This window comes from Corapipo altera, unplaced genomic scaffold (assembly GCF_003945725.1).
Source record: "Corapipo altera isolate COAL_440 unplaced genomic scaffold, ASM394572v1 75, whole genome shotgun sequence".
Taxonomy (NCBI): Eukaryota; Metazoa; Chordata; class Aves; order Passeriformes; family Pipridae; genus Corapipo; species Corapipo altera.
The window spans coordinates 3,746,735-3,772,904 of NW_020884887.1; the positions used below are offsets into that span (position 1 = coordinate 3,746,735).

The following is a 26,170-nucleotide window of genomic DNA, read 5'->3' on the forward strand; positions in this document are numbered from 1 at the left end:
AGATACAATGACAAGAACACTGAGTTCTACCTTTCAGATAAGTTCAGTATTTACTTCTGTATTAAGAGAAACTCACAGGAAATGAGAGGATAAGACAATTGCAGGTTGTATGTATTGTACAGTTCAACTAAATAATTTCCCTAAGACCAGAGAACATGTAGTTTTTGAGGTAAGACTGACATTGGGCTGTGTTATGAAAACAAGACTAGAACAAAGAACATCAGGTGAGTCACACTGCTTTGGCTTTTATCCCTGGCTTGTGAATGACATAGACAGATTCTTTATTTCAAAAATTTTATTGTGCTAAAACATGCTTAATTTTAGATGCAGTTAAACAGATTCTTTTCCCCTTGCCAAAACTGAAGTCTGTACAGTGCCTGCACATACAGTGGGTACTCTTCCACCCAAATGAGACAAGTTCTGTTGTTATTCCCTGTCACTAACACTGATCAATTCCAACAGCTGCCCACAAAGACTTTATGGCAGTTTAGGAGTCCAGTGAGCACAGCATTCCTAACAGACATTGCTCTTAAGACACTATTCTTACCCACAGTATGCAAACATTCAGGGAAATGCAATCAATTTGACTTTGACCTGAAATCTTCTTCTGAAGATTTCAACAGCTGCAGTACCTCCCCCAGGATTTAAATTAGCTTGTCCTGAACACAGGTCTCATAGAGAATATCAAAAGTAAGTGTACAGTCCCATTTCCTGCATTGGTTCTATACTATGTAGGCCACAGAGGGAAAAGGGTCTCTTGGCAATATTGCTGTATTTGGTATTGAAGCAACCATAGACAACAAAAATAATTTAACATAAAATTGTATACATGAGATAGATGCAAAAAACCCACAAAAGCTTTCAGGAAATCGGATTTGATTTGCAATCTTATTTGCCAGTGCTTATTCACCTTTTCCCAACTTAAGCTGCTTTGTCCAAAACAAACTAAGCAGATTCAGCCTATCAAAAAAGTGAACAGGGAACACTTTGGAGTTCCCAAGTGCAGTGATGTTAACAGGAGTCAGGAACATGTGGTTTCTCAACAGAAGTATAGCCAAGCATAGTTTTTATAAAAATGTATAATTTTAGATCATTTCTCTAATGCTCCTACTAATTTATATTATATACAGCATCCAAGTTCACCTTGAACCAGTCTGTTGCAGTCTTCTGTAGCATAAAAATTCATTGGTACTTTATTTTTTCTTCTTAATACCAAGAAGGCATTAAATTTTGTTTTTATTACCTGCAATGGAAAAACATTACTAAGTTTGTGTTTTTCACTACTGCTCCCACCACATCAAGTAGTTACTTGTCTGCTGGGGGGGTAGAAGGCACTACACTCCATCTAACAGTGAAAACAGGACTTCAGCCCCCAGAACAGATGAAGGTCTGGTTCCCACACTCTCTCCCACCCTGCTTGCCTTAGTGCACCCCTAGGCTCTCTGTCTTTTCCTCCACTCCACATTTATCTCCAGGCCTTTTGCAGCTTTCTTTGACACCTACAGTAGTCCAAAGTCCTGACAAGTAGCAGCTAAAGAACCAAGGCACAGAACTCTGCCTGAGCCACTTGTAACCCACCCCCATGCAGGGGACACTGCCTGTCCCCTCATCAGCTGTACCATGGGAGCTGGGTGACAGGAGGAAAATGGCTCTGCTGCCTGACCCAGCACAGCACCTGCTCAGGTCAGGAAGGACCTGGCCTGGAAAGCACAACAGCAAACTGCACACTGGGAGTGCCCCACTGATGAAGCCTGCAACATCTGCTGTGAAACACAGGAGATGCCATTCTCCTTCCTTCCCTAAATGTAGCAGATTGTGTAAGGCTCTCATACCTTCTTTGGATAAGTTTAAGTACAAACACTTGGCTACATTAATAGCTAAACCTACCTTCTTTAAGAGGGGTTTTTGGAGGAATATTCTCCTTGCTATTATACTGGAAAGCTTTGGAAGGATCCAAATGCTTGATGCCCTGGACTGCACACAGCTGCTCCTGGAGGTCTCTGTTGGTTTGCTTTTCCTTGGATAGCAGCGCACGCAGTTTGGAGACATCCTACAGAAAACATCATACTTGGAAGTTAGATTAAGAACAGGAGAAGAGCCTGCTTGGTTATTTACTTAAGAGCCATTTTGCCTAAAGATAAACATACACACAATTACTGGTGCCATTAAAACCCCAACCCAAACACAGCGGTGCAGAGAAACCAGCAGCACTGTATAGTTGCTGTGCAACACCACTAAGCACTACATTGGTCTGAAACTTTCAGCTGCTGCTTTCAGCAGCTAGTTTACTAAGTTTAGAACCTCCAAAGGAAGGAAGAAAAGCCAACTAAACTAAGAATAGGAGTAGTTATTTGCACTGCTGATCCCTCTGTATGTCATACACTCAGTCAAAAATAAAACAGGTCCTCTTGGCGTTTCTGGAGGCTGGTGGTTTGTTCCAATCTGGTTCATGCAGGGAATTTAAGAATCATAGAAAGTAAGGAGCTTGCAGGATTCATCTATAAATATTTAGAGCAATAAAAGGCATCAAGCACATTAATAACTTGCAGCTTTGTAATTTTTCATTTTACAAACCTGCTTCAGGTGGTTATTCTCTTCCTTCAACTTCATAACATGCTTGATTTTTTGCTTCTGGTTCTGGTGGCCAAGTAGTTTAGCATAGGCATCACTTAGTTTATTCAGTTCTTCCTGGGCAGCACCATGCTCCTGTAGGAGTGCATTCTTCTCTGCTTCAAATGCATCTAGTTGTTGCTGAAATACAAATTGAATCTCTTAGAAATCATTTAACTAAACACAGCTTTTTACTGAACTGAGATCTACACAGGAAGATTGGTTTGGGAAGGGGACTAGCTGGCTCAATGCAGAGTAACTTAGGAAACCACTGCAGGATAAATGCCTTGCAATGAGAAGTAGCATGTTTACTTCTCCAAAGTAGAACTTGAGCCAACTGCAAAAGTCTTCAGTCAACAGATACTAAACAGACACCTACTTCCCAACACACCTGAAAAGGTTTAGTTTTGTTATATAAATCTTCATATAGATTACGCCAGGTCTTTATCTCTTTTTGTAAGCTTGAGGTCACATCTTCATTTATGGATTTCCTAAAAAGCAAGAAGTGAAGTTTCATTATGTTCATTGTTAACTCACAGCACGTCTTCCCAGTATAAACTTGGATGTGCCCTAATATGCAAGTTTAGTTTGAGAAAGTTACCTTGACCTTTCTGCTTCAAGCTCCCTTTTCAGTTCTTCAGTTTGCTCTTCCAGTTTTTCCTGAAGTTCAGTCATTTGTGCAAGGCAAGACTCTTTTGTTCTCTCTGTTTCTGCTTCTTTTAGTGCAAGCTTGGTCTGGACTTCTAAAAGCATCCTGAGGAAGACATCATTCCTTAATGAGCCCTTAAATTTATCTTTTCTTTTTTTTTTTTTTTTTTACACAACTCTAAATTTGAAAACACAAGTTACCATGACTGAAAAGCTGCCAGTAGAACTGAAATACAGGTTTGCACAAACAGTGCCACAGAGAGAACAACACTACAGAAAGCAACCAAGTTTAAGCTGTACAATAATTAACTTCTCCTATGAGGAAGCAAGCACTGTTTCTGAAGCAAGGAGAGATAATGGCTGTTCAATGCCAGCAGCTTTTGGCAGAGGTAGTTTTAGGCTTTACATGCAGAGCTTTGCTCAAGCAGAAACCAATCAAACTGTTCAGTGTGGATGCACCTCAAGATTTCAAAACCCCTACACCTAAAAGCACTGCCTCTCCTCTTCGGCCTCAGCTGTTTGTCCCATCAACCAGGTGGGGACCAAGAACCCCTTCCCTGCCACACTCAACCAGCAAATCAAACAAAATAACTCTTCAGTTTTTCTTTTACCAGCTCTCATGGAAACTGGAGGCAATAATAAGCAGGTGGTAAGGAAAGGGAGGACAGCATCTTAACCAGCAGATAAACCAGAACATGGACCACTAAACTCTGTTAGTCAGAGAAGCATGTCCTCAGCTAGTGGCCTAACACAACTTCTTGGGTGTTAGTTCTGGTAACTGTGGTGCCTCATACTGGGCAGAGAGGACCTGGGTGTACATCACCAGTGTGGTGATTCATGGATGGTTAATTGGCATCTGCTTGTGAGCAGAATTTGAGGTGACACATCATTCAGAGTAGAGTGGCAAAGAGTGAGCTCTGCATTAAGTATTTGTCTCCCCTGTGGATCTTATCTGTGGAGCAGTCACTGTAACTGATATTTCTGAAAGTGCCAATATTCCAGCATATTTCATTCAAGTATTTTTCTTTTCCTCTATGTTCTACATGCAGGCAAAATTCAAAACAACTGATTCAACCTTTTGCACTGGGAACAGCAAGAATCTCCAGCTTACAGCAAATGCTGATCTTGCCTGGTAGAGCACCACATTAAGTTCTAGTTAGAAAGGAGAGCCTTAGTTTGCATTATTTAGCTTAAGGAAGACTGACTGTAGTACCTTGCACATTCTTCTTTCGCTTTGTTTTTAGTGTATTCTGCTTCCTGGAGCAATTGTTGATTCTCTTGGCCTACTTTTTTAAGGTTGGCAACTGCTTCTTTCAGAGAGGTATTCTCCAGTTTAAGACAGCATATTTCTTCAGCTGTTGTCTTCTTGTAGCTGATATTACAAGACAAATAAGAAAAATCTGGTTACTTCAGGCAAAATACAAATTGACACATTCAGGCCTTCCAAGAACACCACAAGCTCATGCTGACAAGTACCAAAGATTTTATAATCTGAAGATATGGCACTGTTCTGGCACTGACAGATTCAAAGGTAAAAAGCAAGCCACAACACAATTCCATAAAGCCATAAGCACTAAAACTATAACAAAATTCTGTGATACAGATATTTTCATTTTTTTGGTAGATATTTTAGAATACCAAAACCCTGCTGTATCTGAAGCTTATTTTAAACACCAAAAGACCTATTGTCTGCAGTTTGCATCCCACTGGATCCTTCACAGGTGCCATGCATATCTAGGAATAACAGTACCACTTTTTACATACTTCCATAATCTGAATATTTTGAGATAAAATATTTGCAAGAAACATAGGAAACTAGTCTTTAATTCAGTGCAAGTTTTGAGCCTAAACAAGAAGTCTTTTTGCAAAATATTTCAGTGCAAAGAAAACACCATCACTGGTTACAACTCTTATTCTGGTTCAAGAGCACTTAAATACTCTAACTGGTCACATTTTGGAAAAGGAAACATCCAATTTCCCAAACTACATACTCAGTAGGTCTTTACACTTGCCTAGTACTCAAGGAATAAATTCTGAATGACATCAAATACTCCATCAAAATCCTCTGCTCTAATGCCACACTCATATACAGTGTGAAGTACCAAGGCATGTGAATGGACAGTGTATTTCATTGTCCCCTTAGAGAGAATCCCTGTCCTGTATCTTAATGAAACTTAAATACCTTTCAAAGTCAGCAACAGTCTCTCCAAGTTTCTCCAGTGTGTTCCTATGCTGTTCTTGGATTTGCAATACAGCACTCCCATGAATTTCATTGATTTGCTCCAACTCAGCATTCTTCCTGAAATAAAAATTCAGTGTTCCACACTGGAGAGAAGTGTCTGAACACGTTACCAAATGCTCTTATCAGTTACAGAAGGCTTGCAGTGACAAACCAGTAACTCCTCATGTACTAAAGCACAACCTTCACAGCAGATATAACTAAGCTTTTCCCCCTCCTCATATTTTCCAAGACAGTTATAGGATACACTAAACACCTAACAGTTAATTTCTAATACATGGAAGGAAGCAACAACTGGCTAGAGAATCTTTTCTAGTCATTGCCCTCTCCAAGGCAGGGCAGAAACACCCAATACAACAAGCATTTAATTTACCCTGCACACCAAGGACATAGCACTACAATACTAGCCTTTCAAGCAAATCTCAAGCTAATAGTTTTAAATTAAAACAGTGTCAAACTGATTCAAGTTGTTATTCATAGTGAAGAGATCTATCAATAATCAACAACCAGCAAGAAATAACTCTAGACCTGCCCAGGTCTCTAAAACCTGAACTGGGCTCAGCAGCTTTGTTTATACTACTGATTTAAGATTTTTCCTTTCAAAGTTTCAGAACCAGAAAGTTTTTCCACAAACCCTTTTAACTTTTCTTCCATCTGTGCAAGTTCAAGACCTTGAGATTTGATTTCTTGTTCCAATTGCTTCACCAACTTTTCAGCTTTCTTCTCCTTTGCATGTAATTTATTCAGCTCATTCATGGTATCATTCAGCACTTCTTCAAGAAGAAGTCTCTCCCTTGTTACCTCATCCTGCAACTCCAGTAACCTCTGCTGTGTTGATGCAGATGACTCCTGCGTGCCAGAATACCACAGATCTCAAAACTTATAGTACTTCTCTAGATAGTAAAGGCTAATTTGCTGTGTTTTAACTTCAGAGCACAAGAATAAGGTCAAATCTACAGGAAGAACCAAAATACCCATCATACCAGTACTGATTATTAGAGCTATTGGACCACACAGCTTCTGCTGGCCAGCCCCCACTGATGAGACCATTACTAATACAACATCTCATGCATAATGCAAACCAGAACCTTTAGTGCCAGCCCTTGGGATTAGAGTTTTTCTTTAGACTAATTTATAGTCTGTATTTACCTTCTCTTGCTGCAGCTGAGAGACAACCTCCTCATGTTTCTGAAGCAGTTTTTGGTGTTGTTCTTCCTCCAAAACAATTTTTTTTTTCAGGTCTTCTATTTCAGCATTCATACTCAGGAATTTTCCTCTGGTCTCAGACAACTCTTTCTCTGCATAGAGAAATTGCCTATATAACACAAATTGCCTTCTCCTTTTTCAAAGAACTACAGTATCTATTTTTAACAGTACTTCCATTCCAGCTTTAAAGTTACTTTGGCAAGGGAAAAACAAACAAACAAAAACACCCCATGCAAAACAAACCCATATCTTAAACCCATGTGGAAACTCCTCAAAATCTGCTTGAAGTACATCACTTAAAAATAATTTTAACAGCAGGAATGTTTGGATCAAGCAACTAGCCTTCATCAGAACAGCAGTATGGCTGGGGAAAAACTATATGATTTCCCCAAAGCTTCTTCCACATCATACCAGCATACAGAAGCCAACTGGTACAAAGAACTGAGCACCTGGCTCACACTGCAGAGCTGGTGGTGTTGGGAGAGAAGGGGTAAGGAGGTGAAGGATCCTTGACACATTGCCAATACCTCAATGAACCCGTGCACAAGCTGCTAACAGTGAATTCAGACAATATTATCCTGCTTCTCAGTGAAGAGAAAGGAGCAAGAACTTCTTAGTGGTTGCCTTTCAGACTAAAGTCACTCCTACTATGCAAACTGTTTTCATTCTATACTGTCTACTTGAGTAAACCTCCATGGAAACACCAAATCAGACTTAACAGATGTCAGACAAAGTAATTTCCCCATTGTTAAAAACATGTCCAGCTGTTTTCAGCTGGAGCTCAAAGACTCAACTTTTAACTTGGAACAAACCAGTCTAAACTGACATTTTAGAATAAACCTATTTGAGATGATTTAAGATATGTCAATCATTCTACATATGGAAGAGCATACAATTACCTTTTTCTTGTTGAAGCAATTGACACTTTTCATTAAGTTCTTTCATCAGTTTACACGATTCCTCTTTTGTTTTGAGGGTATCCCTCAGGACCTCAATATCTTGGTCTTTCTTAATCAGTGTCTCCTCCATCTGAGCAATATCTACTTTGTATTTCTCAGCTGTTTCTGCAACACTGCTGTAGGAGAAAATTCAGGCACTTGTTACTACTAAATTTTATTTGTAAGCTTACACTTCAACTCAAAGGAAAAATGCTTAGGAGTGTTGGTTTCCAATAGAAAAACTACTTTCACCTACTTTTCCAAACAAGTTTTTGCACTGTAAGACTGGTTTACATGGACATAAAACTCTTCCACAGTATTGCTCAGCCCAGAAAAGCACAGAGGCATTTAGAAAGATAATTAAAATAATATCTTACAATTACTTTCCATTGTGTGGAAATACACCTGATTTCTTTTCCCTCCTCTATGATTATTGCCAAGGTTCTACTTCACCAGTCATAAGTGAGGCTTAGTTTTACCACCTTTTAACTTACCCCAGCCAACTTGAGAACAATTTGTTGTTACCTGAGCTCTGTGATGTATTCCAAGAGTTTTTCAGTGTCAGACTTTTCTACAACTTTCTCTCTCTCAGTAGCAGACCTAAAACCAGGAAGTTTTTATGATGGATATATTTAAGCAAATTCAGAGCTACATAGTAACACATATCTTTCATAATCCAATTCAGCTGACAAACTGGTATTAGCTCTACATGGTGATTCTACCTTCTTTTAATATTGGTTCCATATGGTCTCCTCATTTGCAGTAAAGATGCTGAGCCATATTCTGCCACAAGCAATATGCCACAAACATCATAATGCATAAACATAATGCAGCTGTTGTAGCAAATCATCATGTCCTCCCTTTGTGACCTGCACTACCTGCACTATCAGTTTTGTGTATTTTAACATTCCAGTTGTGCTGCAGTCCAATCATGCAAAACTGACATAAAATATAAATTCATCCTTCACAGGTCACCTCAGCAAAACCAGTGCACTGTTCCTGTGCTACAAGTGACATTACTTGGGCAGAATAGGAAGTGTTGATTCAGATCTCAGTCTCTACCTACACAGAGCTGCTGCAGCCAAGCCACTCTGCAGCTGCCTTTGTTCAGAGAATGTCCAGGACAAAGCAACTGTGAAGGCACCACAATGGCTCTTCAGTGCCACTCTCTGGAGAACATGCACACGTCCAGGGAATCTGTGTGAAATGCCTGGCTGCTGAATTAGGATTTCAGCTCCTGCTCTAAAGCTTTTTCATTCTTGCTTATTCCTAACTTAGTAGTCTAAAGAGCCAGAAGCATCCAATCTACATGAATGTCTTGCTCCAAGATGAACAACAATTCTTAAGACTTATGTCTTCCCTCCCCATCCCATACCCAAAAAATCCCACCCATACCACACTGGAAGACAGAGGGTTGAGATGATACAGTCTGTCTTTTGGAAATACACTAAAGGAACAATGTTTTGTATGGTGATTTTATAAGAAACAGCAGTTCTTAGAAGTTCATTCCACCACATTTTTTCCAGATTACCAACACTGATAATGTCTGTTCCTTCTCAGCAGGGACACAGCCTCTATTTTGCTTACTCTAAGGGATAAGCTGTAAGCACAGTTAGATGGTATCTTGTCAACCAAGTCAATTCCCTTCCTATACTTACAGTTTTTCTTCTAACTGTGCTACTTTTCCTTTTGAATGCTCTAGATTCCTTTGCACTTCCTGCAGCTTCATTTCCATGTTTTCCTGCTTTGCAAGTGCAGTCTTAAAAAAAAAAAAGACACATATTAACATTGAAGTGAGATTTAGTAAAAAACACCAAATCCATTGTGTAAGATGCAGTGGTAAAGTGAAATCAATTCCTCACCACAGTTTAATGATAGCACCTGATATTATGCCAAATGTGATTCCAAGTATCCCTCTGTAAAGATATCAGCCATTTATTAGAACAATCACTATCACCATAAGAATACAAACATATGAGAGCTTCAAAATAAACTTACAATCACTGGTTTTCAAAGAGATTCCGAGTGTGACCAGACTGATATTAATAATATCATAAATAATAATACCAGAGGTATTTCTATGCTTCCTTACTTGAACTCAGATTTACTCTGCAGATCAGCAAAATCAAGAACATTCATCAGTTGATCTTTCCCTATTTTCACTCTACAGAAAGTAGAGGAAGTTACCAATTTGAGGACAGAAGGAACACATGATCTGAAGTTCTGTGCTAAGCCCTTCATTCTTTGTTCCTGAACAGCTCAGAATTGCTGTCCTGTGCAGCACAAATGGTCCTACCTTTTCCTTAGCATCCCTCATGTTTCTGAGCTTCATTAACTCCATGCACAGGCTGCTCATTTTCTTTTGCACACCATCTTCAGACAGCTAGTTAGAGAAGAAAATAAAATTACTAAGCATAACTCCTCCACATGAACTGCTCTTCACAAAATCCTTTCAAAGTGCTCCCCTCCCACTCTGTGTTTAGAGAGCAGTGGACAAGATCCCAAATCAGACATGCTCCATCCCTGTGCCAATGAAGGGGGCACAGGGAACGTCAAAACAGATGCTGATAAGCAGCTAAAGCTTCCTCCTGCACAGGGAGCTCGATAACAGCAAAGACAAAGCAAATATGCAGTTATTTGTCTGAATACCTTTGACTTCAGTAGTTCATTGCTTCTTTTTAGTTCCAGAAGCTGTTTTTTTAGGGATGCAACAGTTGCTGAAAGAGATGTTTTCTCCTGAACTGCAGCACTCAGCTTTGCTTCAGTCTTCACAAAATCCTCATCCAGAGCCTGAAGTTTTTTATCCTGCTCCCCACGCTCTCTCACTAATGCCCGAATCTAAAACAAAAGAGTTATTTTCTTTATTTCCTACTATCATTTCTCTTAACAACATCATTAGTTTAGTCTCTCCAAGAAAACCACAGGCAAAAGTATCCAAACAGTATTAACTTGCATATCTATCTTCAACTCTGTCATGCACAGGAAAGATTAAATAGAGAATTGTAGTGATGCTGTTACTACACAGCACACATTTACAGTCCCAGTACAACATCTTAAAGTCACAATAGTCTTAGCTTTGATTTGCAACAGAAGCCAACTCTCCTCTTTGATGTAATGCCTAAAATGGAAGAAAAGTTCTCCAAACAATATTAGCATAGATAAGACAGAGCAGCCCTCGAATGAAGGCCTTCAGGTGCACACAATATGTAGGCACACACAGGCATACAGAATTCTTACACTTTTATATCTTTAACTAATTGTCATATCTAGTGGGGACAACCAACCAAAAACCCCTTTCACTCTGGTACCACCCTCAGAACTGCCCCACTGGAGCCCCTCCAAGAGCCTCATATCTTGTTGTCTACCATATCTCTCAGTATTCGGATCCAGGTGCATATCCCAAAGGAATGTCCTTGAAAAGATGGTTAAACCAAAGCTTCAGGAATCCAATACAGAGTGTGAGAAAGTAACTGTCTCAAGTGAGAGAAAACTACACAGCTACACTGAAATCTACAAAATCTTAGGCATCAGCTGTGACAGACAACAAGACAATGTGACATCTGAGGCACAAGGCATCAATTAGTACACAGAAGTGTACTGATACAGTGTAAGTTGCCTCTTAAACATTAAAATTATAACAATTACCAAGCAAAAATCTCAGCTAACAGTTGTTAAATAGAACCTTTGGGGTACTGAACATAGTTCACTTAGTTCTCTTTCTGAGAAGAGTGACAGCACAGCTGTTCTTAGCAAACCCAGTGCTTTGTACATCCCATAACATCTGATAATCTCTGCTCTGCACAGACCTGTTTGCAAACTACTCATATACTCTCTTGTGCCAAAGAGCCCAATTCTACCAGCTTGTATTTTTTATTTTGGTTAGTGGCAGATATGACAGGAATGCACTCCAATAACACATTCATACCTCCTTCTCCAGTGCCTTCTGTTTCTTTTTCTCCCTCATAAGCGTAAGATCCTTTTTAGTCTTCACAGTCCCATTACCTGGCTTTGGAAACCACTTGTGTTAGAAACAGTTAAATTGACCTCTAGCTGCCCACCAGCTGAACAACACAGTTATACATAAGACTGGGTGCCTTCACACAGACTATAAAGATACACACAAAACAAAAAGCAAACCTTTCTCTCCCCTAGACAGCACAGACAAGTACCAGGTTAGGATGGGGTTTACCACTGTACTTTCTCATAAGCATTACTCTGAAGGAACAGCTCACAACAATTGCAACAGGAAGATTAAAGAAGTTGGAGACATTAGCACTCCCTAAAGTTCATAAAAAACCCACTCTAATCTTTTAACCTCAAGTCTGTTTGCAGAATTTCATCCTGACTCATCAATAGTAGTGCACTAAATTAGAAAGTCATGGTTATCATTTTTTCAACTTGTTCAGCCACGCATCTTCAAATCCATATCCTTGCTCATGGCATTGAGAACCTGTTCATGCAGCACCATCCCCTCCTTGTTTCTTTGACCACCAGGTTTCTACTCTGCCCTGTCCATCCCACAAAAGCAGGAACAGAAACACAGTCCTCTTAAAAAGGAGCAGCCACACCATAATTACACGGTGAGCAAAGGAAAAGAAATCCAAACATTGTAACAGCAAAGATAAACTGCTCTGTCATCCCAAGTAACCATCACATGATTCCCAAAGATGCTGCAATTTCATTTTTCCTGCTTAGTTACTACAGAATACAGGCACAATAATGTGTTCCATGGTTCTCTCAGGCAGGTTAACAGTACCTGTATGAAGAGGCTACATGGTTTAACCAGTCAGAGGTTTAGCTGGGATTTAACAGTGCTACAGACACCACAAAAGAGTCTTACTGTTGATCCAAGGGATGTGAATCTCTTTTTAGTTACAGGGGTGGGTGCACTCTTCTCACTGCTCAGCTTTGAGTCACCTGCAGAAAAGAAGGGTGAAGGAAGAGATTGTACAAATGCACACAGGGAGGGAAATTTAACCAAACTAGACAAGGTTAATTGACTGTGTACAGAAGACACCACCTGGTTATCAGACTACCCACTTCAAGCCCAACACCAGCTGCTTTTTTACTGCAATCAGGCAGTTCAATAATAGTTATCTGGGCCTTTGACAGAGTTTAGAGAGAGACAACCAGATGGCAGCCAGATCTGAGAATTCAGCTCCTGCCAAGCTCTCCCCAGAACAGTTCAGATCCACAGTGTCCATTTTCAACTGAGGGATGCTTTATGTATGAAAATCCCCATGAAAACATCACTAAAATCAAGGTTAATGAAGTAAAAAAATAAAGCTATTTTTAGGAGATGCAGTTAGACATGTTTTTACAGCTGCTGTTCCCTTCAGCTGGAAGGCAGGCAGTGAGTCTCTGCAGCAGAGACCAACTTCTTAACAGCAGAGCAGTAACAGCATGTAAGCACTGACAATTGTAGCATTCAAAGATACCACACCATTGTGCTCTGTGCAATTTTTACCACTACTCACTCTTGTGTCTCCCAGCCCCTTGGCATGCTTCAGAGGACACCAAACTTCTCACTCCACCTGATGGTTTAACAGCACAGGATCCTTGCAGGGGGGTACATGCTAGAAATGAGATTTTCAGACAGGCAAAGAACCATGAAGGTAAATGACAAGGTTTTCAACTTAAATGAGTTGAGGCTGGTAATGCATTTAAGTTAAATGCTGTTAAAAAGAAAAAAAGAAAAAACCCCCAAACAACTAGAGTCTCAGTTCTCATCCTCCCTATAAACACAAAGAAAATATATGGTCACATGGGGGGGGGGGAAAGGGTTTGTTTATCACACTGCTAATAAAATTACAAGTTTATTTACATATACAACATTGCAAGGCATTTTACTGGTGACAGCAACACATTAACTTCCACAATGAAAAAACCCAAATGGCTAAAAGATCTTAATACCATTTGGTTAAAAAGCCAGCCTGAAGTGTTAAAAAACTTCATTTGCTTTTTAAATCATCGTTTCCCAATTTGGAATATATTACTTAAATATTAGTGAATGCCTTTTCCTTCAAATAACTAAGTCACTTAAACTTCTATAAAAAAATAAAGTGTTTTGGTTTGGGGTGGTTTTTTTTAGAAATTAAATAATTTTAAGGGAAACAGCCGACAGAATCATGATGGCTACAAGCCCTTTATTCGATTATTAGTCTCAAGCCCAGTAAATGCTTATCTACTCGCTTCGACTTTCTGCAAATAAAAGCATCATTTAACACGAGAACAGGCGACGGCAGCAGAGAGGCACCAGGTAAAGCCAAAAACTCATTGAGAAAGTCACACATCACAAAACACCCTCAAGAGCAGCACTTCAGTCGTGAGGAGCCCTGAACGTGTCCCTTGCCGTGCTGTACCACGGAACCAGAGGAGACCAAGGACCGGCACCGCTTTAGTTAGCGCGCACATTACGCACGTCCACTGCTGTATCTGTCTAGCAACAGCCAGGTTTGGACACGAAGTCGGGATCTTTTCTCTCAGGAGACACTTGCGAGGGCTCCGGGGGTCGTGAGGCGCCGCGCTACGGGCGGCTCCGGCAGCGAGGGACACGCTAGGGCTCGGTCCCCGTTCCCCCGGGCAAGGCTAAAGCGCTCGGTCCCCGCTCTCCCGGGCAAGGCTGAAGGACCCTGTTCCCCGCCCAGGCCCCGTTGTTCCCCCGTACCGGCGCTCTGGCAGCGGCCCCGGCCCGGCAGCACGGACGCCATGACGGCTCTGGGCTCCAACCCCGTCGGCCCCGGGCTTTCAAAGGGGCCCAACGGCCGCAGCGCGCGCCCTCCGGCCAATCACCGCGCGCCGCTCCGCGCTCCTCAGCCAATCGGCTCGAGGGTGGCCGGCTGGGCGCGGCCGCGCGGGGCGCGTGCGCGGGGCGGGGCGGGAGCCGTGCGGGGCTGAGTGAGCTGGTGGCTGCGGTGCCGGGCGGTGTCCAGCGGTGCTGAGCGGTGTCCAGCGGTGCTGAGCGGTGTCCAGCGGTGCCGGGCGGTGTCCAGCGGTGCTGAGCGGTGCCCGCCGGAGCCACCGTGCCCCATGTCGGCACCATTCGAGGAGCGCAGCGGGGTGGTGCCTTGCGAGACGCCGTGGGGCCGCTGGTACCAGACGCTGGAGGAGGTGTTCATCGAGGTGCGCGTCCCGCCGGGCACCCGCGCCAAGGACGTGCGGTGCAGCCTGGGCAGCCGCGACATCGCGCTGGCCGTGCGAGGGCAGGAGCTGCTGCAGGTACCGCACCGCCGGGGAGCACCGGGAGGGACGGGGCGGGGCGGCGGCAGGGCCGGGGCGGAGGCCGCGGGGCGCTGGGGTGGTCACAGGGTCACAGCATCATCATCGAGTCCAGCCTGTGACCCAACAACACCTTGTGGCACCGGGTGCCACGTCCAATCCTTCCTTGGGCACCTCCAGGGGCGGTGAGTCCACCTCCTCCCCGGGCAGCCCGTTCCAATGTCTTATCATCCTTTCTGTGAAGAAATTCGTCTTAAAATCCAACCTAAATCGCCTCTGGTGCAGCTTAAGTCTACGTCCTTATGTCCTGCCCCTCGCTGCCTGGGAGGTTTCCACACCTGTGCCCTGTGGCTCCTCTCTGTTCTTCCTTAGAGATCTAGGGTTTGATACATCAAAAGGAAACATATACCTGGTGGAAATCTCAGTGATCTCTTCAATGGCTTGTTGTCAAAAGTAATTACTTCAGTGAAGTCTCTTCCAGCAGGATGAAGATAAAGTGTTACCAGCTGATTTATGAGCTGCAGTAACCTATAATACTACAGACAAACTATAGAGAAAGGTGCACACAAAAATCTTTAAACAGAATGTTTCGTTTAAGTGGTTTTTTTCTTGTTAGAAACAGCATAATAAACTAGTCAGTTATAAGTTTATTAGAAACAGTTTTGTTCAGCTGCACGAGGTTTTTCCAGACTGTTCCTGTGCTCCAGTAGCTGAAGGGAGCCAACATGAGAGCAGGAGAGGGACTTTTTACAAGGCCATGTAATGACAGGTCAAGGGGGAATGGCTTCAAACAGAGAGAGGACAGGGTTAGATTGGATATTAGGAAGAAGTTCTTCCCTGTGAGGGTGGAGAGGCCCTGGCACAGGTTACCCAGAGAAGCTGTGGCTGCCCCATCCCAGGAAGTGTTCAAGGCCAGGTTGGACAGGGCTTGGAGCAACCTGGGATAGTGGAAGGTGTCCCTGCCCATGGCAGGGGGTGGAACGAGATGATCTTTAAGGTCCCTTTCAACCCAAACCATTCTACAATTCTGTGAGAAGTAAAGAGAATAAATTCACATGGATTTACATTCTGGGTAGGGATGTGGGCAGCATTTCAGTTCTGATTGCTCCAGAAAGCCAAAAAAAACCAAACCAGAGGCAGATTTACTTTCACATTGGTAACAAACAGTTCATACTGTATGTACCCTGCACCAGACCTGTGCATTACCCTTGGCACAAACCCTGACATTTTCATGGCAAGAGTACTAAAAATGGCCTGCTGAGAAACACAAGCCATTCCAATGAATCCAGATACTGAAACAATGATGGATATTAAATGATTAATTTTAAAAAAATTGCTTAACAAACAATAATTCTTTGACAGTCTATATGCAAGTCTGTACTTGTAGGGCCAGATCACCCTATTCGTTTTCAGCAGAAAACAAGATGGTAACTTGTGAGTAAAACTTCATGATTCAATATAACTGGATGCTGTTGAGGCTTTCCTGGTTTGTGATATTGTACCTGTCTTTTGCAGGGTAAACTTTTTGACTCTACGGTAACTGATGAAGGAACATGGACATTAGGTAATAACCTGCATCTGAAATGACATAAAGGCAGTAGAACTTCTCAATATGTGCTGCAGAAGAGTTTACACCCCCCTTTTTTAATGGGAAAGATTCTTCCCTGTACATAGCTTTGTAAAAAGGGCTGTCATTGCTGCTGGATTGAGGAACTGAGGTACTATAAAAGCCCTAGAGATTAAGGTTAATGGGAAAATGCCATATCCTGGAAGGCCATAGTCAGAGGATTCCAAACACTTGCATATAGGTGAGAAGTTTTTTGCACACCATCATTTAAAGGTAAATAATTATGGTACAGTTGTGTGGTCTGTGCCTCTCCATAATTGTTATTTTTCCTGGGTTTTTTTCTCCTTCTCTTATGCGTTATATTTTTGGAACGGGTGACAAAATCTGCAGTCCCAGAGAATCTAAAAGAAATTTAAAAATCCCGCTAAGGTAGCTACACATAATTAGCAAAAAAAGCATATCTGATTGTTATATTATAAATACTGTAAAATATTCAGCATGTTTTGGCAGTCATGTTTGTGGACTGTGCCTCTTACTTAATGTTTCCTGTGAAGAATTTTGTTTTCCATTCAATATTTGTTCTAAATATACATTAATAATTTAAGCATGAAAACTAGAAGTGTTAACAAACATTGTTAAGCCCATCTTTTTCAGTATGTGAATAATCTTCAAAATACACTTACAATGCTGTATTTATTCACTTAAGTAGAACTAAGCACCCTTCATGCTAACTTTGAAATCTGCTTCCAATATATTGTCTGTGGGCATGCACACTGTGTCTGAGCAAATTAATTATCCCTTCATATGTCCCTAAGACTTAGTTCTGACTTTTGTTGGTAACAACTCTTTGTAAAGCCTGACCTCAAATCATTATTGCCTTAGCAGAGGTGTCTGTATTAATAGATTAAATCTTTTCTCTGTTGTGAACCTCTTCAAGAGGTTAGTTTATGTTTGCAGTAGAAGTTCTTATGCACTGTGTTTTAATGCCTTAAAACAACTTCAGGCCAGAAAGGGGAGAGATGGCAGTGCAGGCTATCTTTGCTTCAGCCTTTTTGTTTCTTGTTAATGTTTATTTATTTATCAATAACTCAGTTGGCATTGGCATTAAGAATTTAAATTACTTCACGCACCCCGTGCTTGTTAACGGTGAATTCACCAAAACAAAAAGACTGGCACACAGGACTGAGTCTAAAGGTTGTTCTCTGTGTTCTCATTCAACAGAAGACAGGCAGCTGATACGAATTGTTCTGATGAAGACAAATAGAGATGCTGGAAATTGTTGGAAATCTCTGTTAGAAAATGAATATGCTGCTGATCCCTGGGTACAGGACCAGATGCAGAGGAAGCTCACACTGGAACGATTCCAAAGGGAGGCAAGTTAAAGGACCATAAACTCCTTATATTTTGGGTTTGCACACAGAGGTTATGGCCAGGAAAGCTGAGCAAAATGGTTCTGCTGCCCAGTGCCATGGAAACATATGCTTTAGTTCAATATATATAAAATACTTATAAGGCTTTATCACTGTACTTTCAAAAGGTTATTTTGCAGTGCCATGACAAATGGATGACAAGTTGATTATTATATGTCTTTGTTATAGTGGTAGAATATTATCAAAGTGTTTTGGTTGGTTGGTTGGATTTGGGGTTTTTTAAGCATTTTTATTACAAATAATCTATTTATTGAACAATTTTTTTCTTTTACCTCCATCAGAACCCTGGATTTGACTTCAGTGGGGCAGAAATTTCTGGAAACTACAGCAAAGGAGGACCAGACTTTTCTAGTCTTGAAAAGTAAAGTTTATCTGTGTTCTTTTAGAGGACTTACATGTTACAATTAAGGACTGGAATCATGGAACTGGTGAAGACTTCAGTGATCTCTTCAATGGATTGTTGTCCAAAGTAATTACTTAAGTGAAGAGAAGGTGTCTTCCAGCAGAAGAAGATAAAATGTTACCAGCTGATTTATAAGCTGCAATTACCTTATAATACTAAGGGACAAATTATAGAGAAAGGTGTACATAAAAAACTAAAATCTTTGAGCAGAATGTTTGGTTTTTTCTTATTAGAAACACCATAGTAAGCTAGTGAATTATAAATCTACCACTTGTCTTTATACATCTTATTGTTGCTTATGTACACCTGAGGAGGAACAGCCCCAGGCAGCAGCACAGGCTGGGGCTGATCTGCTGGAGAGCAGCTCTGCAGAGAAGGCCCTGGGGGTTGTGGTGGACAAGCTGCTGTCCCTGAGCCAGCAGTGTGTCCTGGGGGACAAGAAGGGCAATTGGATCCTGGGGTGCATTGGGAAGAGCATTGCCAGCAGGTCAGGGGCTGATCGTGCCCCTCTGCTCAGCCCTGGTGAGGCACATCTGCACTGCTGTGTCCAGGTCTGGGCTCCTCAGGACAAGAGAAAGCTCCTGCAGCAGGTCCAGCAGAGGCTGCAGAGATGATGAAGGGACTGGAGCATCTCCCTTATGAGGAAAGGCTGAGGGATGTTCAGCCTCGAGAAGAGACACTGAGAGGGGACCTCATCCATGTCTGTCAGATTTTGGAGCAGGCTCTGCTCGGAGGTGCCCAGCAATGGGACAGGAGGAACGGGCAGGAACTGATGCCCAGGAAGCTCCACCTGAACACGAGGAAAAACTTCTTGCCTGTGCAGTGACTGAGCACTGGAACAGATTGCCCAGAGAGGGTGTGGAGTCTTCCTCTCTCCCTCACTGGAGACATTCCAGAGCCATCTGGGCACAGTGCTGTGCCATGTGCTCTGGGATGATCCCGCTGGAGCAGGGAGGTGGGACCAAATGGCCCCACCCATGGTCCAGCCTTACCCATTCTGTGATTCACTGTTGAAGAACAGCTGTTACAGTTAATATTTTCTTTTAACTTGTAACAGGAAGGATATTAGGATGGCTACAATTACACTTTCCCTTTGTAGCAGCCCTCTGAGAACTTGTAATGTCATTCTAAAAAGTGATTTAAATCAACTACTGTAAAACCTTATTTGAGGCAAGATACAATGCATTGTGCTGTCAAATATAGCACCAATTATTAATGCTTGCTACCAGGTAAACAATGCTAGAAAACTAAAGGCCAGGTGAAAATCTGAATGTAGATAATTTTATGTGTTAATGTAATATAGTCTCCCCATACAAATATTCAAGATTTTAAAAGTAAGAGAATACAAAGACTTTTCAAAGGAATAGGAAGGAGTCCCTAGGTAGGAAATGCTATCTTGCATCTATTCATTGCCAACATAGAGTGTGCAAATTGTTGGCAGTGTATCTAGAAAGCTGTACATTTTTGTATATAGTTTTAAATTTAATAGCCACATTGTCAACTCAGCTATTATTTTATACAACCTTTTGTATATGCCAATGAGGAATTTTGTACACACCATTAAGGACACAGCCATGAAGCATTTCAACCACTTGGAACGATATGTACTATTAGATAAATAATGGAAATTTGAACAGTCTAAGCTACTTAAGTCAGTCTTTTCAGTCTCAACACATTCACATCTCAAAGAATTTAGAGTAATTGTGGGCCAAGTTGAAAAAATTGTAATCAAGAACCTTGAGTTTCTCCTGTGGTTGTCCAGCCTTTCCCATGCAGCCACAACCTCTTAAAAAACAAAACAAAACAAAAACTGAAAAAACTTCTCCATAATGTCTTACCTCCTGCCTGGAAATTTTCCTCCAGGTACTGTTTGGGTGTAAGTCACTTTATAGGCTTCCTACTAAGATGTTTTATAACAAGAAAGAAAAAAGCTGCCCAGTTAAGCACATTTCAATGTTTAATTGAAAGGTACATATCTTAATATTGAGACAGGACAATGAGAATTGTATCCTCTCCCAGTAGGCCGAGCACACCTTTGTCCAAATCCCTGGAGTGCTTTGCACAAGCCAGGACAATGCCCAGGGAGCTCTGGCAGGTGCAATACCCAATTACATGGTTCATGTGCAGTCACTCCCATGAGCTCGTGAGACTTGATTAGTCCAGGACAGAGCTTTGGTATGGAACCCTGTGTGAAAGGTTTAACTGGTTTGAATGGTTTCCCCCTCAGCTGTTCCCATAATGGGAAGGCTTGGCTGGCTAAGCCCACACTCTGATCTCTCCTTCTCCACTTCACTGGTCCATGTGACAATCAGTTTTCACAGCCTGTTGCTAACATCCCCCATCCCACAGTGATGCAGAATTCAAGAGGACGTGAGCAACATTCCCCCAGCACCTCTAGTCATCTAACATACAATAATACATTCCTATTATTCACTTCCTTGTTAGCACTAGAAGCACGATATGCCTCAAGTACTGATCTGGTCTGCAGAAAAAAACAGTTGTATTTTACAAAGGTTACCATTAGAGATCAGAGTTGAAGCAATCTTCAATGTTTCTCAACCAGATTGCTCCTACACACAGTCCAAGATGGGGAATTAGCCCTGCTCCTACTGTGCCTGTGACTGTGCCTGTTCAGCATCAGCATTTACCCTTAGTACAGCAAAACTCTGCAAAACTAATGTCAGATCTAGGGCATGTGAGCCAGTATTTTCCCTTGGCCTTCATTAGGTATCACAAAGTTTTACACTCTGGGAACTAACTCCTATTTGTAATCTCAGTAAACTACGGCTCTCACAAAACACTGCAGTTACTGATGCTGTGTTAGTGACTGCCTTTTATAAGGAAATGCATTAAACTTTCCTCCTGCTCTAGCTACTCAACACGTTCAGTGGGTATCACAAAGGCTAATCTTTAATGTGTCTATGGTAGAAGGCCAGTGCCCTGCTCAGCAGGGACACGTGGTGACACTGCCCAAACAGCACGTCAGGTGGGCTGACAGGAATTTGCTATTGTCAGCAGTAGTGAGTGGGATTAGTCTGCTGTTTGATTAACACACTGCAGCACTGCACATCGTATCTTTCTAGTATCATGTAATCCTCGGAAAGTGAACCCGATTTTTTATATTAAATATATGATTCAGCACCTGCAGTTACAGTAAACCAAGGTTAGATGACACGAGCTGCTCTACAAACTATAAGGTGTTAAAATTCCTTGTATTGTGGTGTTTCACTGAATAGTGAACAGTCTGCCAAATAAGACTGAAAAGTGACACCACATTCTGTTGTAATCATCATGAAAAGAACATATTTGCTGGGAGGATCTTTAGTCTGAAATGTTACGTGTTCTTTCCAGGAGTTGAGTTCTTCATTATTAAGATCATGGTTCAGACTTTGTTTCTCAAGTATTCATGTGCCTGTTGACAAGGTCACAGGATGTTTTTTCCTTCATTTTATTGTACTCCTGTAAAAACAAACAAACCAGTCAACTGAAGGGCTGTCTACAAGAGCCAAACAAAACATGAGATCTCAATGCAGCAAGACAAGATTAATACAGCAGGAAAGGTGTAGCCTCTGGAATTAAAGTCTGGGTAAGGAAGGAGTTCACAGTTTCTACAGAGTAAAACTGCAGTAACATGAATGACTGAATTACAGATTTTAGACTTTACTGAACAGTAAAATGGTATTAAAACTGTCTTCCTTGTTAAGTGGTTTAAGTGAACAATTACAAGAAACTCATTCTAACAGGCTGATTTTACTTTTTTTTTTTTTTTTTGGAATAGGAGCGAGTCAAGTTTTTTCTCTGCCTTTTTACCAGCTTTACTCCAAATTTTAGTTTGAATGAGGTCCCAATGTCTATAGAACATTTCTGCTCCCAACAGCACACCAGAGCATCAGTTCTCCAGTGTTCATACATTAGGTTGTCACTTCTTTAGGTACAGCTCAAGCACAAACATGAGAACAAACCTACCTCTAAGACAGGCCTACTGTGTTTATGTTACATGTTTTCCACGAGGTAACCGACATGGAATAAGAAACTTTGAGGCAGTTAACAGCTAATTACTTCTACATTATCAGGAGTTGATTTTGCAAGGAGTTACCTTTTATGAGCTGGTCTCTGGAATGGTAGGAAGGTGTGTTATTCTGTAGTAGCTGTGTTTGAGCTGCCGTGCTGTACGTCCAGACACAATCCACTTTAATTTCTGGACATTTGGTTTGGAGCACTTGCTCGAGGAATATTCTGTAAGGCACTTTAAAACCAGTTCCTTCCAGAAGGTCAAATCTCTGTTGTTTATCTAAACAGCAAGACAGAAAAGATTCTGTCATTAATAACTAGTTAAATCCTTATTTCATACATGTACTTCCAGCTTTTTCACCTAAAATTTGGCCAAATATCCCAGGCCAAATGGAAAAAAAACAACAAAACACCACAACAAAGAAAAGAAACCACTGTGACAATGCACCTGCCCCTTCCCCACTGTGTAGACCCTTGCATGCATTTTAATTCTGTCCTCCCCTGAAACTTTGTGTGTACATACCTTGGAATGCAACTGCAGAAATTCCAACGCCTCTGTCAACTCCAGCAGCTTTTGTTCTTCTATCTCTAGTGCCATAATAGACAGTGCCAAGACAGAAGGCTGGAGAGAGAGAGACAACGTTTTTGAACAGTGCTTTGTTAAGTTTCAGTAGTTTCACTGTCTTTGAACTTTCAAGATGTTTACCTTGGCTTTAGAAAACATGATTCTGCAGTGACAGGCCTTAAGCTGAGTCTCAAGTCTCTCAAAATTAAGGTACTTTCTCCTAGAATAAAAACAGACGAGTGAATGTAGAAAAATGCAAGCTTGAGCACGGCAGCATCACCCTGGGAACTCACAGAAGCAGCAACAATGTTCATTATCTAAACAAAGACCTAGTTTGTCCTAAAAGTTCTAGGGTTACAGTCAAACAGGTGTTCAGCTTTGGCAGTCCTAGGGCTAAAAATAAATCTTGTGTTACGCTGGGGAGAGCTGCATTGTCAAAACAGGTTTAACAACAGGGAATTTTAGTGCTTACTAGCAAAAGGAATCTTTTTTAAGCCAGATTTTGCAATCTTTGCAATAAGGCAATACTTTAACGCAGCATAAGCAGAGATTCATTATACCATCATTACTGAGCAAGTTTGGTTTTCAGCTCAGAGAGCAGTACTCTTTAGATCAATTTATGCAAACAATATTTAAAATAATATTAAACCACATATGCTCACATTTATGATATTTACCAATAAAGGGAAAAGTTTGTGGGATTTTTACAGTATAGAAAGGCCAATTACTTGAGCAATTTCCCTGCTTATTTTTCTGCGTAGGCTTCCTGATCATATGCAGTTAAGAGCAAAATTAGTATTAGCTATTTTACCTCTCACAGCTTAAATTCTCATGAACAAGTGAATGATACAGCTGTAGAAATTGGAAGGCTGTTGTAGCTTTCACTTTCCAACACAGCTTCTCCAATATGATTTTCTCCATTCTCATCATATCAGAAACAGTGAACCTGTACTGGCTTATCCGAATTAAGTCAGTGGCCAAGGGCACATTTCTTTCTTCTTCTGATGCCTTCACAGCCAAGTAGAAGCAGCTGAGTCCAACACAGCCCAAGTGTTTAGGTTGCACCTAAAGAAAAATTAATTGTTGTTACCTTCAGAGAGGAAGGCCTTTGATGAGCCATTACAAAATGTAAGTACCAAACTGCAGGCACCAATGTACTGTAGGAAAAAATTATGGGAGGCAAGGGGGGCTGTTCTGTTTTTTGGAGATTGAGAACTAAGTCTTTTGTCTTACATTGTTTTTATTTAACTAAAGAAGAAGACACACTACAAGTTTCACCTCATTCATCTAAAAAGCAAGATTGCAGAACAATATATTTTGATTGAGGTAGAACTAGTTTCTTAATGAGATTCTATAACAACCTAATCAAAAGCTTTTAGGACTTTAAGTGTTGTACATATTGGCTGATACAAAAAAAATGGGGTTTTCTAACTCTTTTAAAAATATATATACACACACATATATATGTACATATATATATAGATTTATTTTATTTCACAGACATTGCAGTCCACATTTTTACTGCTTATTTTGGATTCAGAAGTCTTTCAAATCATCATTTTCCCATCCAGCTTTCTCATTTTTGTTTTAACACACAAGGAAAACAAGCTTTTGTTCTTGTCCAGATTGTACAGTGGTAATCCTGTCTTGTCAGACAATTAAAAACAACCCAGGTCAGCATGTCACTTCTGCACAGGGGAATGGAGTGCTAACTGATGTTTCACCAGACTCTGAGTGTTGAACAGCATCTTGATATACACAGGCAGGTTGAAAAGGCAGTTAAGTAAGAAGTAATTTAAGATGTTCTTGTATCCATGTGACAGGAAAGACAGTCTGTCTTGGTCTAACCCATTAGATGCCCTGCATTTCCCAGCCTATGGGCATCCTAAAGTTGAAAGTGATGCCCTATTCTTTGTCTTCTCCAGAGGAAACAGCTTTCTTAACAATACTAAAATCTGAACAGGGAACACCTGGTGCAATCAGAATCTATGGAAGGAGCTAAACCTTTAGCCATCTAAACCCAGTGTGTTCTAACGCAACGAGCAGGAGCTAACGACTGAGAGCTTATACTTTAAAAAGCCTTACCTTCATTTTGGACAAGAATCTATCCAAGAAATTCACGGCCAGGGAAAACGTCTCCGTGCGGAAGCCAAAGAACTGAGTTAAGCTGAGCAGGTCTTTCACTTCGAAGTCCCGCAGCCGGGCAGTCATTCGGAGCCCATTGTCGTGAGCAGCCTCGACCAGCCTGAGCCCGGCGGGCTTGGGCTGAGCCCGCAGCTCCTGCTCCAGCAGCGCCGAGAGCTGGAGCAGCAGCTCCTCGGCCTCGGTGCTCGCCAGGGTGTCGATCATCTGCAACAACGAAACACCCGCGAGCGTGTCAAACAGCAGAACGGGGGAAAACTCACCGAGTTACAGCCGCCTCTAAAGCAAAGGCACACGGCCGGGCACACGCGGGGTCAGCCCCAGCCCCAGTGACTCCCGGGTTATCCCCAGCCGCGGGTGATTCCCGGGATGCGCGGGGGATGTGCGGGGCACGGCGGGGCCGCGCAGGCGCCGCCTCCCGGGACATGCCCGGGCCTGTCCCCTGCTCCTGAACCGCGGGGGTTCCGCCGGCAGACGAGCCCCCTGCGCGCTCCGCCGGCGGGACGGGGGGACAACGGGACAAGCCCCGACCCAGCGACCGCACGGCGCGGGACGGGCGCGGGGGAGCCAAACGCGCAGCCGGCGGGACCCGACCCCTCGCCCTTACCGTGTCCGTGCCGACCCGCTCCCTGCCCTGGCGGGGCGGCCGCGGGCCGGAGCGGTGCCGGGTCTGTCCCGGGGTCTGTCCCGGGGTCTGTCCCGGGTCTGTCCCGGGGTCTGTCCGGTCCCGCGGGCACCGGGCGCGCACAGCGGCCCCGCCCCGCCCGCCCCAGCGGCGCCCTCCGGTGGCCGCGCAGCGCCAGCACCGCCCGGCCCGGCACCGCCTCCCGCCCGGCCCTCCCGCGTCCCGCAGGATTTAGTCTATGTTTTTAAACTCTAAGCCTGATTTTGAGACTCCAAAACACAGCACTTGGTGTCTCCTTGTGAGCCCAAAAATTGGCCAAGTGAGCCTGGCTCTGAGCCCCCAAAACGCGGCACCGGAGTCTCTGCTTATGAGCCCGGAATCGCAGGACTCGGGCTCAGTTCCGAGCCGCCCAAACGCAGCACTGGATCTCTCTGTGGGAGCCCAAAAACCGACCGAGTGAGTCTGGTTCTGAGCACCCAGAACTGCCCCGGAGTCATGGCTGAACCCCAGCCGGCAGCTGGGCACCAGCAGCCCCCCGCAGTGAGGTGGGGAAGAGATCAAAGGAAAA

General features: G+C 42.5%; 3 protein-coding genes across 5 annotated transcripts; 1 reads left to right on the forward strand and 2 right to left on the reverse strand.

The window, feature by feature from the left end:
• Positions 1 to 280: 280 nt before the first annotated feature.
• On the reverse strand, positions 281 to 14,409 carry HMMR (hyaluronan mediated motility receptor). 3 transcript variants are annotated; one of them, XM_027643312.1, is made up of 18 exons: positions 14,309 to 14,409; positions 13,119 to 13,217; positions 12,482 to 12,558; positions 11,567 to 11,647; positions 10,291 to 10,479; positions 9,938 to 10,024; positions 9,300 to 9,400; positions 8,167 to 8,241; positions 7,603 to 7,775; positions 6,647 to 6,795; positions 6,132 to 6,346; positions 5,441 to 5,557; positions 4,472 to 4,630; positions 3,212 to 3,364; positions 3,002 to 3,101; positions 2,575 to 2,751; positions 1,888 to 2,050; positions 281 to 1,243 (listed from the first exon to the last, which is right to left on the reverse strand). In XM_027643312.1, the coding sequence occupies exons 1-18, from the start codon at positions 14,349 to 14,351 to the stop codon at positions 1,224 to 1,226; spliced, it is 2,178 nt and encodes a 725-aa protein (XP_027499113.1). In that variant the 5' UTR covers positions 14,352 to 14,409; the 3' UTR covers positions 281 to 1,223. The 3 variants fall into 3 exon arrangements, with proteins under 3 accessions (XP_027499113.1, XP_027499111.1, XP_027499114.1); XM_027643310.1 differs by having other exon boundaries at positions 7,603 to 7,778; XM_027643313.1 differs by lacking the exon at positions 11,567 to 11,647 and having other exon boundaries at positions 7,603 to 7,778.
• Positions 14,410 to 14,600: 191 nt separating this feature from the next.
• NUDCD2 (NudC domain containing 2) lies at positions 14,601 to 18,471 on the forward strand. The gene is made up of 4 exons (XM_027643363.1): positions 14,601 to 14,859; positions 16,375 to 16,423; positions 17,648 to 17,799; positions 18,138 to 18,471. Exons 1-4 carry the CDS (start codon positions 14,671 to 14,673, stop codon positions 18,219 to 18,221), a joined length of 474 nt encoding a protein of 157 aa, XP_027499164.1. The 5' UTR covers positions 14,601 to 14,670; the 3' UTR covers positions 18,222 to 18,471.
• A 1,170-nt stretch (positions 18,472 to 19,641) lies between these two features.
• CCNG1 (cyclin G1) lies at positions 19,642 to 25,706 on the reverse strand. The gene is made up of 7 exons (XM_027643656.1): positions 25,585 to 25,706; positions 24,921 to 25,184; positions 23,647 to 23,900; positions 22,977 to 23,055; positions 22,794 to 22,892; positions 22,356 to 22,550; positions 19,642 to 21,718 (listed from the first exon to the last, which is right to left on the reverse strand). The coding sequence occupies exons 2-6, from the start codon at positions 25,182 to 25,184 to the stop codon at positions 22,359 to 22,361; spliced, it is 888 nt and encodes a 295-aa protein (XP_027499457.1). The 5' UTR covers positions 25,585 to 25,706; the 3' UTR covers positions 19,642 to 21,718; positions 22,356 to 22,358.
• Positions 25,707 to 26,170: the final 464 nt, after the last annotated feature.

Excerpts from the sequence above, each read along its gene's own strand:
- NUDCD2 (XM_027643363.1), top strand. The coding sequence starts at position 14,671 with ATGTCGGCACCATTCGAGGAGCGCAGCGGGGTGGTGCCTTGCGAGACG. Across the intron at positions 14,860-16,374 it reads GAGGGCAGGAGCTGCTGCAG|GGTAAACTTTTTGACTCTAC; the intron begins GTACCGCACCGC and ends TGTCTTTTGCAG. Across the intron at positions 17,800-18,137 it reads TGGAACGATTCCAAAGGGAG|AACCCTGGATTTGACTTCAG; the intron begins GCAAGTTAAAGG and ends TACCTCCATCAG.
- HMMR (XM_027643310.1), bottom strand. The coding sequence starts at position 14,351 with ATGGCGTCCGTGCTGCCGGGCCGGGGCCGCTGCCAGAGCGCCG. Across the intron at positions 5,558-6,131 it reads ATGGAAGAAAAGTTAAAAGG|GAAGAATGCTGAGTTGGAGC; the intron begins GTTTGTGGAAAA and ends TTTTTATTTCAG. Across the intron at positions 3,365-4,471 it reads GCGAAAGAAGAATGTGCAAG|GATGCTTTTAGAAGTCCAGA; the intron begins GTACTACAGTCA and ends TGTCTTCCTCAG.
- CCNG1 (XM_027643656.1), bottom strand. The coding sequence starts at position 25,184 with ATGATCGACACCCTGGCGAGCACCGAGGCCGAGGAGCTGCTGCTCCAG. Across the intron at positions 23,056-23,646 it reads GAGAATTTAAGCTGTGAGAG|GAGAAAGTACCTTAATTTTG; the intron begins GTAAAATAGCTA and ends TTTTTATTCTAG. Across the intron at positions 22,893-22,976 it reads TCATGTTTTCTAAAGCCAAG|CCTTCTGTCTTGGCACTGTC; the intron begins GTAAACATCTTG and ends CTCTCTCTCCAG.